This window comes from Aristolochia californica, unplaced genomic scaffold (genome assembly GCF_029961685.1).
Source record: "Aristolochia californica isolate CCGP_79_NKW_82.1479 unplaced genomic scaffold, dmAriCali1.0.hap1 SCAF_16, whole genome shotgun sequence".
NCBI classification, from domain to species: domain Eukaryota; kingdom Viridiplantae; phylum Streptophyta; class Magnoliopsida; order Piperales; family Aristolochiaceae; genus Aristolochia; species Aristolochia californica.
Genome location: NW_027181837.1, coordinates 19,173,431 through 19,188,376, shown reverse-complemented (window position 1 = coordinate 19,188,376; position 14,946 = coordinate 19,173,431). Strand labels below are relative to the sequence as shown.

The 14,946-nt window shown below is 34.5% G+C and overlaps 1 protein-coding gene across 1 annotated transcript; it reads right to left on the bottom strand.

Moving 5' to 3' along the window:
- Positions 1–7,147: 7,147 nt before the first annotated feature.
- Positions 7,148–7,960, bottom strand: LOC137952697 (NAC domain-containing protein 2-like). The gene is made up of 3 exons (XM_068799760.1): positions 7,720–7,960; positions 7,310–7,620; positions 7,148–7,213 (listed from the first exon to the last, which is right to left on the bottom strand). The coding sequence occupies exons 1-3, from the start codon at positions 7,958–7,960 to the stop codon at positions 7,148–7,150; spliced, it is 618 nt and encodes a 205-aa protein (XP_068655861.1).
- Positions 7,961–14,946: the final 6,986 nt, after the last annotated feature.

Genomic DNA, 14,946 nt, shown 5'->3' with positions numbered 1-14,946 from the left:
AAACCAGTTCATCTATCATTCTCTTTCTCAAAGAAGCTTGTCAGTAACTTTATTCATTTTTACATGCGAAAAGATAGAGAAAGAGAGAAAGATAACTAATTTATCCTCAGTAGGGGTGGCAATTTTACCTAATTAATTGTCTTGTTACTTTACTTATAGAAGCATAAGAGAATCCTCTCATCTTCCTCTAGGCCTCATCAATGGCCTCTTCCTCCAAAGGGCTGATTTCCATCTCATGGTTCTTCTACCTTCTGCTCTTTTTGAGTTACTATATATATAAACTGAGTTAAATTCAACCAACCTCGGTTGCACCCTATTTTTTTTTTTTTAACTTTTCTAAGTTATATTATTTACAAGAATGTTATATATTATTTTATTTAAAATTTTATTATTCTTATTTTATAATTAAAAAAATAATTTTAAAAATAATAATATCCTTATTTTATCATCAGAAAGGTAAAATAAGAATGAATTATCAAATCCCATCATGGTGGAAGTGATCATGGTGGAAGTATCACAAAAGTTCTTTTGTTTAGAGGAGTTTTAGTTGTTTTAGTCTTCTATTTATATTATAGTATCTCCATTATCGACCAACTAGCTGACTAATACTTTAAGTCATTCAAAATATTTAGAAACATTTTATGAATTAAATATTCTCATGTGTTCAAATTGAAGTCATAAGGATTGTAACTTTACCTTCTTCATAGTCAACTCTCTTATGTAGATTTCATCGATCACGTCGTAAACCTCCTTGAATGTTTTTAGCCAATGTACCTTATACAAGATATTCTTTCTTCTCCACCACCTGCATTATGCAATACAAAGCATTCATATACTTTCTTGAAACCAACCGCTCACCACTACATCTAACCAATCTTAAGATGTGAATAATACTATTATTTGCAATCTCTAGTGTTCATAGTTACCTTTGTCATCATATTTTAAAGGCATAAATATGCTACTAGAACCATTATCAGTTGCTAGGTTAAACTCTTGGACACAAATAGAGCATAAGAAACTCCTCTTGATTGTCCTGTTTTGATGTCAAATGTTGGACGTTATCTTGACCTGGTTCACCCTTCGTACATGTGCTCACACCTATCGGCGTATGATGGACTAATTGGCACAATAATGGAATATATATATCAAGAACTAGATATAAAAAATAATATAAATATATTTCTATAAAACACAATTGTGCTCTGTATTGATTGTTAGGAATTAGACGCCCTGATTCAATACAAGAGCAATAATAATTGTAAAAGAAAAAATAATCAAGCACTAAAAACACAAGATTTATACAGGTTCACCACAAGGTGAGACTACGTCATGTCTTCTGCCGCTGCAATAATTCACTATAATGATGTAGTAGTTTACAAGAGAAATCACACACACTCTAGTGTTTTTCTCTAACCTCTCTCTACAGCAACTGATGATCCTCGATGATAACCCTAATAACGGTACCCCCAAATATAAAGAGAAAACTAGGGTAACCGAAATATAAGTGTGAGATCCCCAAACTACCCTTCATGATTGTTTGATATTGAATCGCTCATAGAGCCTATAGTTTATTTATTGAATTCTATAGCACAATCTATTCTCTACTCGTTTGGGACTAAAACTAAAGTCCATATACATTTAACTTAGATATTTTTCTTAAACTTCTAATCTTGGTATTAAGCAACTCATTACAAGGGAATTTAACTTAACTAGGACACCTAATATTGCACAAGATTTCTAACCTACATAAAATTCTAACATGAGTGTGGGTCATGATTCCCAACAATAATACAATTTAATAGAGATACTAATTCATGATAATAATAGTGAATGACCAATAGTAAACAAGACTATTAATAATTACTTTAAATAATTAACTAATATCATTATTTTATTGGTAATATAATAGTAATAACTCTAACATAATAGCAATTATAAATATAACAAGTAGTAATATGAGAAGGTTAATAATGATTACAATGATTAAAAGTTCAATATAACGATAATAAACAAATGAAAAAACTATTAAACTTTGGGTTAAAATAGTTCTTTAATATTTATTATATTTATTATATTTATTATATTTATTATATTTATTATATTTATTAAAATTATTGCAATATAAAATAACATTTTTTATCCTTCTTTTAATCAACATCTTTATCTTGTTTACCTATAGACAAGTGGTTTAAAATTATAGAATTCTAATAAAAAATAAAAATTGAAGGGTCTCTTATTCTCATCATTGGTCACATCGTGTTTAAAGCCATGCAATATCACATAGGGGGGTTAGTCCAAAATGAATCAGACATGAATTACTCCTGCATTACTCCGTTCATTCGATTAGGCCGTTACTCCAAAATGATCTCCTCTTCATTTGAATCACACCAAGTAATCTTTTCAGGTAAAAATAGGGGAATTGTGTTTCATACCTATTTTGTAAATCATCCACATGAATCGCGCGCAGGACGCATTTCTCCCTCCCCCGAACGAAATTTTTTCCCTCATTTCACTCTGTTCTCCCTCTCTCTCAGCTTCCTCTCCAGAAAAAATTTCTCCCGCTAGGCTTTTCTCCCTTCTCGACCTTCCTCCCCCAAATATTTTTCCCTCTATCTTCTCCCTCTCAGCCTCTGTCATAGAGCCTCTCGGTCTCCCTCTCTTCTCCCTCTCGGCGTACCATCAAAGTGCCGCCTCCGTCGCCATTGCCTGCTAGCCCGCCATTGTCTCCCGTGTCGTGAGGAAGACGACGCATAGGGGCGCCGTGAGGAAGACGAAGCTGGTTTAATTTTTCCTAAGTTAGGAAAAATTAAACCAACGTCATAAAAATAATAATTCATATTTTTTATTTATTCAATATATTCGTTTTGTAATTACTGTATTAAATTAGTGATTTAATAGTCATAATTAAAATATTATTAAATTAAACATTTGATAAATTGTTTTGGTTTAATTATCCCATTACTATAATTAATTAAACCAATGGTTTTAAATTTTTTGGTAATATATTATTAATTAATAATACGTAAAAATATATATTATGTTATTGATAAAATAATATTTTTATTACTGTATTAAATTAGTGATTTTTAATGTTAAAATATATATTAAGTTATTAAAAAATAATTTATTTATTTATTATATTCTCTTTTGTTATTTTTTACTTTTTTATAATTTATTCTAGTCACACATAATTATTATATTAATTTATAATAAATTGTAAATATTAAGTAATATAATATAGTCTTTCGTTAATTGGTTTATTAATATATTTTCATACTACACATTAAATCACTAAGTGTAGTAACCATGCTTATTTTGGTTAATTATCTGTTTAGATATATATTTTATTTGAGTATATTACAATAAGTTACTCATTCTTTTGTTTATATCATATTTTTCATTTTGGGGTACTAACACTGGAATCTGTTTTCCAGTGCACTTGAACTCATCTATACCCCCCCACCCCCCCTCGATAATTGAGGTAAAGATTTCTTACTCTCTAAGCACTATCACAAACATGGGAAAGTAATCTTTGTCAATTAGAAATTTAACAGCGGTTGTCCCACCCAATACAAGAAATGTGAGTAATTAATCTTAAAAAAGTAATTCTAAAAACACTATTAACCTCGGTGATAACACACGACACCTTGGTGTCCTTATTGCAAGGGTTGTAAATTGGAATAGCATAGATATACAAATTGGTTAAACAAGTTTCAAAGATATACAAATTAATTGAACCATATGTGAACTATTTTATTAGCAACTTCATAAATAATGATGGTAACTGGTCAAAGAAAACAGAAGATACAGTTCTTATTGGCGACTTCAAAATGAATAACAAAAAAATGAAAAAAAAAAGTCCCCTAGTTTGGGGATTTGCAATGAAGAGGGGTGATTAAACCTGTGAGTCCACACTGATGTACCGTATTCGTACTAGGATAACTTCTTTGGCCTGTACACAGCAAGAAATAGTAGCCAATGATAAGTATGCACCATTGAATATTGATCTAATATGATATCACAATGATGTTTTTCTAACACATTTCTATTTCAACAAAAAGATAACATAGAATTGTAATTATACAAGTTAGTACATGTAGTCCTAAGGGTATTATAGTTATTATAAACATTTTCACACAACTATACATACATGTGTGGGGTTGAGCATTCAAGTCTCTTCCTCTTGGATCAAATTCGTCCATACGCCTCTCTCTTTTCCTCTTCTTTCTCTCCCTTGGTTTCTTCTCTCCTCTCTCCCAAGAGCTAGAGTTTCTCTTTTCTTTCCTTCTATTGATTTCTATTGTATTTATATGTTGGTCTTAGAAATCAACACCGACCTAACAAATGGCTCACAAAATGGTTACCTAATACAAGTCAACACATTTAACATGGGCACTAATCCTACAAACTAGTGTGCCCATAAACTACTCTTTGAATTTTTTATGCAATCTATTGTATTTTTTATATTATAAAATTTAACGTCCAAAGGGTATTTGAAAAAATCATCTTTAGAATTATATCTTTATGTTTGTTGTAATGTAAAAAATAAATAAAAGGGCTCAAAAGAAGAGGGACCAAAGGTAGCCTAAATTTCTCAAAGAGTATAAAGACGAGGAATGAACTGTATTGAGTGACACTAAGGCCATGTATGTGCCTTTTCTAGTGTTGGAAGACATCTTAAAGTGGCATCAATGTAATTACCTTCCCCACGTCAAGGAGGTGGCAAAGAAGGTAATTTAAAGATTTTCTCATAAGGATGGCACAATGGTGTAATTATCCAAGAAGATGAATGTCTACTTATGTTTTTTCTTTTCAAAACTTGTAGCCCTAAGGACATTGTAATCATTGTAAACTTCCTTCTACAACTATAAATAAAGGATCAATGCATAGGGTAGATCATTAAGTTTCCCCTCTCCTCTCTGAAATTCGTCCTTAGAATTGTCTCCTCTCCCAAGCCCTCTCTCCCCATCTCTCTAACCAAATTCTCTCTTCTCCTTTCTTCTCTTCCTTTTTTTATTCTCCTCTTTCACTGCCTTGGTTAAGGACCTTGTCGTGGGATCCGAAATTGAACATCCAAGAAATGCTAGAAAGACATTTCTAGAAGAAATATGTTTCCATGGACCATTAGTGCCTCATGTATCCTAGAAACACTTTTTTAGTTAAAATTTCTTACCAGGAAAATCATATAAATTATCGGATAAGTATGGTAATGTATGAGATTGATTAGTATTTTCATTTGTATCCCTAGAAAAGACACTAATAGGTCCATTTAATTTTCCTTAGAAATTTCTAAAATTTTCCATGCAAGTTCCTATTAAGGCACTAATAAGATTTTATCTGACGGTTTCGCAAAAATGTATATCCTAGGAAAAATATTTTTAACTTTTCCTAGGATATAAATTTCTAACCAGGGGCACTAAGGAGGCCTAAAATTTTCTAATCCTATAATTTACTCGATTCAATAGCAAACCTCTGACTAGGAAAGGTTAGATGATCTCCTGCCTTCATCCTCTCCCTTCATTTTGATGTTATTATGAGATATATAATTGAATTACAATTTGCTTTTTTTATGGATTTCAACATTCCTTCATTATGCTCGTTGCAAATTTAGAGCTTAAACGAGATTTACCAAAATCAAAATTCTAAAATCAACCACATAAAAGTATTCAAATAAAAGCAACTTCACCCCAAAAAAGTATTTCTCAAACTCAAGAATATTCTTAAATCATTCGAATACCTTAAGATTAGTTGCTTGTAATTCATCATCGTTCAACCAATATACTTCCATCACCCACCGTGTCCTACTAAGGCATGGTTGTTTCCCTTGGGAAAAAAACTGATTGAATGTTTTGAACCAATACATCTTCCTTCCAAATCCCGGATCTTGATCTCGTCCTTATTTGCTCTCCATAAACCAGCACTTCCTCCAGTACAAATCTCCTCCTCAGCTTAGATTCAAATTTTCATATGCAACAGGATACTAGCATGACTTTTTATTTTTCCAATGTGTATATCTCTCTCTAGGAAGATCATATTGAGAAACGGTCTATTAGGATAGAAAATAGACTCACATATATTTATTTTGAGTTATAATTTTCAATATAAATCTTCAGTAATTTTAGTAAAAATCGTTCAGGAAGTTGTTGCTTCTACACAAAACTTTTTGGCTACTTGACCTTTGCCGCTTCAGATGTCGATTTCTATTTCTAGAAAAATTTGATTTCAACGATTCTTTTTGAGTTGGAAGCTAGACTCAAAGATCTTTCTAATGGCATATATTTTTCTATAGGAAACATAGCTTAAGAGAGTAAAACATCTAATGAAAAAGAGGAATAAGGAAAGAAATACTTAAAAGGAAAAATGAGAAACTCCTCTTTTTATTTTTATCTTTTTTCTTTTTCTTCCTCCCTTTCTTCTCCATCTTCATTCTCCTTTTCCATCTCAGATCTTTGACCGCTCTAATACCATGTTAATTTCTAGGGACAAAACATAAGATGGAAAGAAGAAAAGAAAAGAATTCCAGCTCTTGGGAGAGAGGAAAGAAGAAACCAATGGAGAGAAAGAAAAGGAAAAAAAAGGTGTAGGGATGAATTTGAGCCAAGAGGAAGAGGCTTGAATGCTCTACCCCTTGCATTGAGGTTGTATTTATAGTTGTGTGAAGGTGTTTACAATGACTACAACGCCCTTAAAGCTACATGTTTCAAAATGAAAAAGACATAAGAGGACATACACTAACTTGTATAATTTCATGAAAATATTTTCTAGTTAAATATTATTACCAGGAAAATCATATAATTTATCGAATAAGTATGGTAATGTATGAGATTGATTATTATTTTCATTTACTTTCCTAGAAAAGGCACTAATAGGTTCATTTAATTTTCCTTTGAAATTTCTAAAATTTTCCATGCAATTTCCTAGTAAAGCACTAATAGGTTTATATGAAGGTTTCTCGAAAATGTGTATCCTAGGAAAAACATTCATAGCTTTTCCTGGTATATAAAATTCTAACCAGGGGCACTAACGAGGCCTAAAAATTTCAAATCGTCAGAAAGGTTAAATGATCTCCTGTCTTCATCCACTCCCTTAATTTTGATGTTATTAATGAGATGTATAATTGAATTACAATTTACTTTTTTCCTAGATTTCAACATTTGTTCATTAAGCTTGCTGCAAATTTAGAGTCTAAACTAGATTTACCAAAATCAAAATTCTGAAACCACCCATAGAAAAGTATTCTAATAAAAGCAACTTCACCCCTCAAAAAGTGTTTCTCAAATTAAAGAATATTCTTAAATCATTCGAATACCTTAAGATTAGCTGCTTGTAATTCATCATCGTTCAACCAGTATACTTCCATCACCCACCGTGTCCTACTTATGCATGGAGGTTTCCCCTGAAAAAAACTCATTGAACGTTTGGACCCAATACATCTTCCTTCCAAATCCTGGATCTTGATCTCGTCCTTATTTGATCTCCATAAACCAGCACTTCCTCCAATACAGATCTCCTCCTTCTCGTGAAGATTTCTGCTCATTTGCGTAAAGAAAAACATTTCCTTCTCATCCGAATCCGTCACTGCAACAACAAAGTATACATCTACCCACTCATTAGATCTCCCTAACAAACAACCCACGCGCAAGAAATCATGAAGTTAATCAAAGATAATCTAGCTGATGAATGTAAAGCTAAACGGGAAGAAGGACAAGTTGCTCGTACCCAGCTTGCTGGGGTGATGTTCACGAATCGCGACTTCATCGATTTCACGAATTAGATTCGCTGGAAGCGGTTGCGAGAGTGCTTCGTTGAAGAGGTAATTCGAGACAAGCTCCTGATCAGTGGGTCTGAATCTGAAACCTACAGGGACAGTCCTATCTGGGTTATTTTCTTCTCCATCATCGACTGCTGCATGTTCTTCCGTGGCTTCTCGATGGACTTCTGCTTGAAATGTAGGCTCCATGAAAACGAAACTGCAATCACTTGGATAGGAGTGTCCATTTATACAAGGAGTATATTCACAGACGTGCAGTTACAGTCTTGGGAGACGTTTCCGAGATCAAAATTTTAAACGTGGGACGAATTCGGTTGGAGGCGATTATTCTGGTCGATCTTGGTCTTTGATTTTGTAGAAGAAATCGCTCCAGTTATATTATGACAAGTGTAGATTCGAATCTTTTGGTGTTTAATTTTAAAAACTCAGAGAGGTGTGTAAATTCTGCTGCGCTCTGTATGTTCCTTATCAAACTACCCAAATGGGACACTTTCCTAGGTAAACACTCTCTAAGTTCAGGAGATACGGTTCCAGTTTTCAAAAGCTGGATGCAAAACGGAGTCAGTTTGGAGCAATTACCTTCTTTTTTTTTTATACCGCAAGCTAGGGGTTGCTTCTAACCGAGCCGGCTCGCGAGCAGCTCGAGTTCGGCTCGGTTCGATTTGGTATCTCACGAGCTCGAGCCAAGCTCGACCGAATCAAGGTTCAGCTCAAAAGCTCGCAAACCGGCTCGTTAATAGGCGAGTTGAGGGAGCCCCTCCCGTCCGCCACTCTGTCGCCGTCGACATCTCCTCGTCGGCTGCTACATCCCCTTCGATTTCTTCGCCTCTTCTGTTTCCGTCACTGACTACAGGTGCTCGCCAACGCCGCACCTTCTCTCCCAGTCGTCTCGGCGGAAAACCGAAGAATAGTTAGAATTTCCTAAATTGGGAGAAATAATTCCCTCCCCCCCAAGACGATTTTGCACGTGTGAGATCATAAACAAGGGAAAAAAAATTGTCCCTTCCTCATGGCTCTTGAAGAATTTGAAAAAATATTTTAGTAAAAATACGTTTCTAAAGGCTATTAGTGGTTTTTTTAATAAATGTTGAAAAGACATTTTTAGTAGAAATATAGGGACCATTAGTGCCTCATGTCTTTTGAAAATATTTTTTTAATTATAAATTATTGTTAAAAAATCATATAATTTTCTAATTAAGATTTTCTTGCCAAGATGGGCTTGAAAATCGTATAGACAAATTTTGAATAAGTATTTGATAGTTGATGATATAATACTTTTAGCATGAGGTAATTTTCATAGCAATTTTTTGTTTGACATTTTATTTGATTAAAAATTTGTCGATAAGTATAGTAATATATTAGATTAATTATTAATTTTTATTTATTTCCTTAGAAGAGGCAAGAAGAGGTCCATTTAACTTTCCTAAGAAAATTTAAAATATTTCTTGTAATTTTCTAGTAAGTCTCTAATAGTAATAGGATTTTATTTAAAGGATTTATAGTTTTTATTTGGGTGATTGTAAATTGATAGTGATAGTTTATTTAATTTTGTTGTGTTTGATTATTTTATGGAGTGTATGGAGTGTATAAACAATTTCATGGAGTGTTTATGCAGGTATTATGTATATAGATCATGCCCAATTTTAAGTAGAGGTCATGTCGAATTTTATATAGGTATTATATACATAAATTATGCTCAATTTTAAGTAAAGGTCATGCCCAATCCTATACATGTATTATTTATATAGGATATGCCCAATTTTAGTTAGAGGTCATGCCCAATTTTATGTAAAATGTATGCATAATTTTATATACAATTTATTTTATATATTTTTTTTTGAAAAGTTTTAAAAGTATGTTGAAGCTCGAGCTCGGCTCGAATTCGGTTAAAAATTTTGAGCTCGAGCTCGGTAACAATTTTAGGCTCGAGACGAGGTTCGGCTCAAAATATTTAAATCAAGTTCGGCTCGAACATAGGCAGGTTCAGGCTCGACTCGGCTCGGCTTGGCTTGATGCCACCCCTACTGCCAGCCATCATACATTGGTCATTTGCATTCCTATGTAATCCTCTATTTCCAACAGACTTGGTAAAAGATAGCTCCAAGGTCTAATAATGATTTTTTAAAATTAAGACCCAACAATTGTACCTAACTTTTGCTTAAAAGAACAACTACCCATTGCACAAGTAACACAAATGAGATCAACTAATAGTCTTTTTCTAGTCATAACAAAAATTTCATATCCAAAACAACAATTCAACTATCCAAGACCAAATCATAAAACTTAAGACCACCCAGCTCACAAGTAGGGGTAGCTTCAAATCGAGCCGGTTCGCGAGCCCCTCCTGTCCGCTATTGTCGCCTCCTCTGTCTCTGTCGACAACTGCTTGTCGGTCGCCTCTATCGCCTACCGTTCGATTTCTTCCTGCCCTCGCCTTCGCATTTGTTTCTGTCGCAGTCGTCATCCCTGACGACTACGGTGCAGTAACCCCCTTCCTCCGCGTTGTCAAGGTAGAATACCTAAGTCCCCCCTCCCTGTGCGCAAATATGATTTTGCACGTGCCAGATCATAAAGTTAAAAAAAAAATTCCTTAAATTCTCCTTCCTCATGGCTCTTGAAGAAATTGAAAATACATTTTAGTAGAAATAAGTTTCAAGTGACTATTAATATCTCATGTTTTTTGTAAACATTTTTCTAATTGAAAATTCTTATTAAAAAATCATATAATTTTCTAAGTAAGATTTTCCTGCCAAGATGGGCAAGAAAACCGTATAGAAAATTTTTGAATAAGTATTTGATAGTTGATGTTGTAATACTTTTAGCATGAGGCAATTTTTATTGCAATTTTGTGTTTGACATTTTATTTGATTAAAAATTTATCGGTACGTATAGTAATATATTAGATTGATTATTAATTTTTATTTATTTCCCTAGAAGAGGCAATAAGAGGTCTATTTAACTTTCCTAAGAAAATTTTAAAATATTTCTTGTAATTTTTTAATAAGTCACTAATAGTAATAGGATTTTATTTAAAGTTTTTTTTGGAAATATGTATCATAGGAAAAATATTTCTAGTTTTTCCTAGAATATAAGTTTCAAGCAGGGGCACTAAGGAGACCATAGTAAATTTATGGTCAGATTCAAAAATTACAAAACAAGCTAGACAACATTTGGAGTCAAATAAATAAATATTGGTGCATTTTAATCCATTATTAAAATTCAATCCTGAACCTCCCCTATGATTCTTTTTTTTAAATGTATGCATAATTTTATATATAATTTATTTGACATATATTTTATATAGAGTATTAAATGTAGGTTAAGCTTGAACTTATTAGGCTCGAGTTCGATTATAATTTTAGGTTCGAAGCTACGGTCGGCTCGAGCTCGAGTTCAAAATATTTAAATCAAGCTCGGCTTGAACAAGGTTCGGACTCAGCTGGATTCAATGTCACCCTTATGCCTAATTTTAAGTAGAGGTCATTCCCAATTTTATGTAAAATGTATTCATAATTTTATATAAAATTTATTTAACATGTATTTTTTGAAAAGTTTTAAATGCATGTTGAAGCTCGAGCTCGGCTCGAACTCAGTTAAAATTATTAAGCTCGAGCTCGATAACAATTTTAGGTTCGAGCCTAGGCTTGGCTTGAGCTCGAGTTCAAAATATTTAAATCAAGCTCAGCTCGAACATAGGCAGGTTCGGGCTCGGTTCGGCTCGATGCCACCCCTACTGACAAGCATCTATTAGGGAAAAAAAAAAACTGAAAGGGAACTTCATATGATTGGATCAACTAATGGTCATAACAAAAATTTCATATCCAATACAACAATTAAAGATACAAGATCACTAATGTCAAGAAAAAATTGCCCATGTTGCCAGGGTGGGAAAGTGGAGGAGCACCAGCTGATGACGACCCGAGAATCTCCTTCCACAATGAGAGGCTTGCTGAAATGATCATGAAATATGTGAAGACCGTGAAGGAGCTCAGCCGTGGTTGAGTTAGCAATGCCAAGAAGGCCAGAGTATGAAATAATCGCAATGCCACTAGCATCAAAGATCACTCCACCAAAGCCCACTAAACCTGAACAGCCCAAGGTGGGCCTGTGGCAGTACAAGAAACTTCAGTAGCCGTGTAAAATGTTTGCTTTGTTAGGAATTAGACTCCCTAATTCCAAATTAACAAGAGCAATAATAATAAACGTGAAAGAAGGGAAAAGCAAGCATGGAAAAGCACAACAAGATTTATACAGGTTCGCCAAGGTGAGACTACATCCTGTCTTCCGCCGCTATAGTAAACCACTATGAAGATGAAATAGTTTACAAGAGAAATCGCACACTTACAAGTGTTTCTCTCTAACCTCTTGGGCTGCAACTCAATATGCTCCTCAAATTAAGATCATAAAACCCTAATAGCGACGCTCCCCAATTTAAAGAGAAAGTTAGGGCAACCGCATTACAAGAGTGAAATTCCCAAATTACCCTTAATGAAATAACAGTCAATATATCGTAGATCGGACAGGAGTTCCGCCCCTGCACCCTTGGGAGGGGGGGTTTCCCGCTCCCCTTCCAACCCCCACGACGACCTTACCACGAAAGTCAATCCGTGACTAACTCAACGTAAGGCGTTAATTAGATTCAGAACTTAACATGCTCAACTCTCCTAACATTTCTCTCCTTCCAGAGACACCAAGGAATGTGGGTGGGCCACACAAGCAGATAAAAGGAGTTTACCCAGCCTCGGTAGGCGGGTCCTAGAGGAGAGGAAACAGAGAACCCAGGACATAATAATAGTTCTTATCATTACCAAACTACCTCTGATCTCTAACACTTACAATTCTCATTTTAGATGGAAAATGATAGTTAGTAATATTTCTTGGCAATATTGCACGGTTACTGTCGAATGTGAAATATAAGGTGTACAAAATGGATTAGCTAAATGCTGGCAAACATTTTGTAATTGATGCTTGAATATTCATTTAGTTACCTGTTATGTGGAGGAATAATTTAGTTAATCTACCTTACTACTGTATTTTTACTGTTTGATATAACTGTTAAATTCCTTTCAATCTTCCAAAGTGAACTCTGCAAGAATACTTTTTCTTGATTATAATCTCCAATGTTTTTTCCATTTCTGTGAACTATGATGTATTTCTTTTGTTGTTCTATATGGCATGGATCAGTTGAATTGGTTGCTAAAGTAGTTGTTTGATGGCAGATTATAGAAATCGTGCTGCGCCAAGGCCTGGTTCATCCAATCACCTCTGTTCCATACCTGATAGCACTTGAAACTGATCCACAGGAGACCAATTCAAAGTTGGCGCATCACTTGCTGATGAATATGAATGAGAAGTATTTCCAATTCTCTTTTCTGTTGCCAAGTTTTAGCTATGTTTCTGCTGATGTAGTTTGAGACCATGACTGCACGCCTACATAGAAATGCAGTCTTTGGGAGACAAAAGCCCAGTGCCTTGTTGTTCATAAACAAACATATTTTTTTGAAAGCCGATTAGGTGATGGTCTTCAGATGTCATTTGGTTTCATAGAATCTTTCCTCAGACAAAACAAGCTAGGATTCATGGTTTGTTTGTTTTTTATCCTTTTCCTTTGAGCAGATACTGCACAGAAATTTTTGCTTCCTTCCATTCACAACACCAGATGAACCTCTTTACTTGATATACACAATAAACCGAATCGTACAAGTAAAGGCTGGGGCCCTTGAATCAGAAATGAAAGCCTTAATTTCCCCTTGTGTACAAGGAGAGTCTGCAAAGGCATTTCATGAGAATAGAGCAGTTCAGGTGGACTTAGGGGAATGCAATAGTAGGGAGTCTGCAAATGGAAATGGCTTTTGCTTAAAATGATACTTATGGCATTTCAGGAGAAGATCTGTTCAACTTTCAGGTGAGAGTGATATTCTTTTTTGAAGTTTCTGAGTCCAACATTGAAATAAATCTTTGTGCTGCAATTTGCCATTTGAATGTAATCTACTGGGCTTCGATTTGCTGGTTGAGTCTAGTGATGGGATTGGCTGGGGGCTGGGAAGGGATGAGAGGTGAAAAACTCCTCTGTGGTAGGCCCAAAGTCAGATTATATTGTTTCTTGTTGGTGTGTAGTCTATGTTCATGTCCAGTCACTGCTGTTAGGTCTCTCTGTCTGGATTTTGTTAGGTTCAGAGTCATTGATGACTTATTACTGGACTTTCAAAAACTTGCTTTAACATGAACCTTGGCCAGTTCTTGTTTTCTCAATGAGCCAGTTGACAAAGGGCACAATTTGAGCCTGCTCTGTGGGCAGCCCTTTTGTTTTCCACTTGTGAGCCTTATCTCCTATTTTTTGTGTCTGTTTTATGAACAAGTGGTTCTTGTTAAAAACTTTCTTACTAGGTTCTGCTTCTCTGACAGGGTACTTGCCTTGCTGCAACAGCTTTGCAACTCCTTCTGAGGCTAAAGAGACATTTAAAAATCAGTGTAAAGCGTGAATGATGCTCGCTGTCAGGTATGTCTTTTAACCCTTGCTGTATGGTTACTGCTGATCTAATCAACTATAGTAACTGATTTTCTCGCCCAGTGACCCACTCTAAAAGCAACAAGCAGTCATATTCTCCTAATGAACCTTTAAAGCCAGGAGCAGTTGTGTAAAAGCAAAGCATTCTTTTTGGTGTCGATGAAACTTTGATCAATTTTCCTTCCACCTACATCACATACACAAGGATATATTTCTTTACCATCAAAAAACGAAGAAGAAGAGGGTATCCGGCGTTGCTACTCAAGTTTTTTTGCTAGATTACTCAACAGCAGAAACTAGGCAGGTAGCCTCTGTTTCCGAATTCGTTTATTCTCTTTGCAGAGGTGTTGTATTGTCCATTTTTAACTTGGCATTAGGGATGAATTTGATATGGAGGATATTGGACCCATCCATTGTTTTTATTCATATCATAGCTACAATGATATGAACTTCCCATTTCCTGCTTTTTCTCTCTGGTGTTACAATTTTTTCTCCAATTTTCCTTGCCCATCCACTGATAAGTATTGATACATATCCATTTCCACATCTTAGGAAACGATGATTACTAGTATCTTATTTACCAAAAACTAGACCCGTTTCCATAAGCTCTCTTAAACTTCCAATGTGTTTTCAACTGAACCAGATGAGTATCAGTAGACCAACTTGG

Coding starts and splice junctions, on each gene's coding strand:
- LOC137952697 (XM_068799760.1), bottom strand. CDS start 7,960: ATGGAGCCTACATTTCAAGCAGAAGTCCATCGAGAAGCCACGGAAGAA. Junction 7,621..7,719: donor ACATCACCCCAGCAAGCTGG/GTACGAGCAACT, acceptor GTTGTTTGTTAG/GGAGATCTAATGAGTGGGTA. Junction 7,214..7,309: donor TACAAGCAGCTAATCTTAAG/GTATTCGAATGA, acceptor GGGTGGTTTCAG/AATTTTGATTTTGGTAAATC.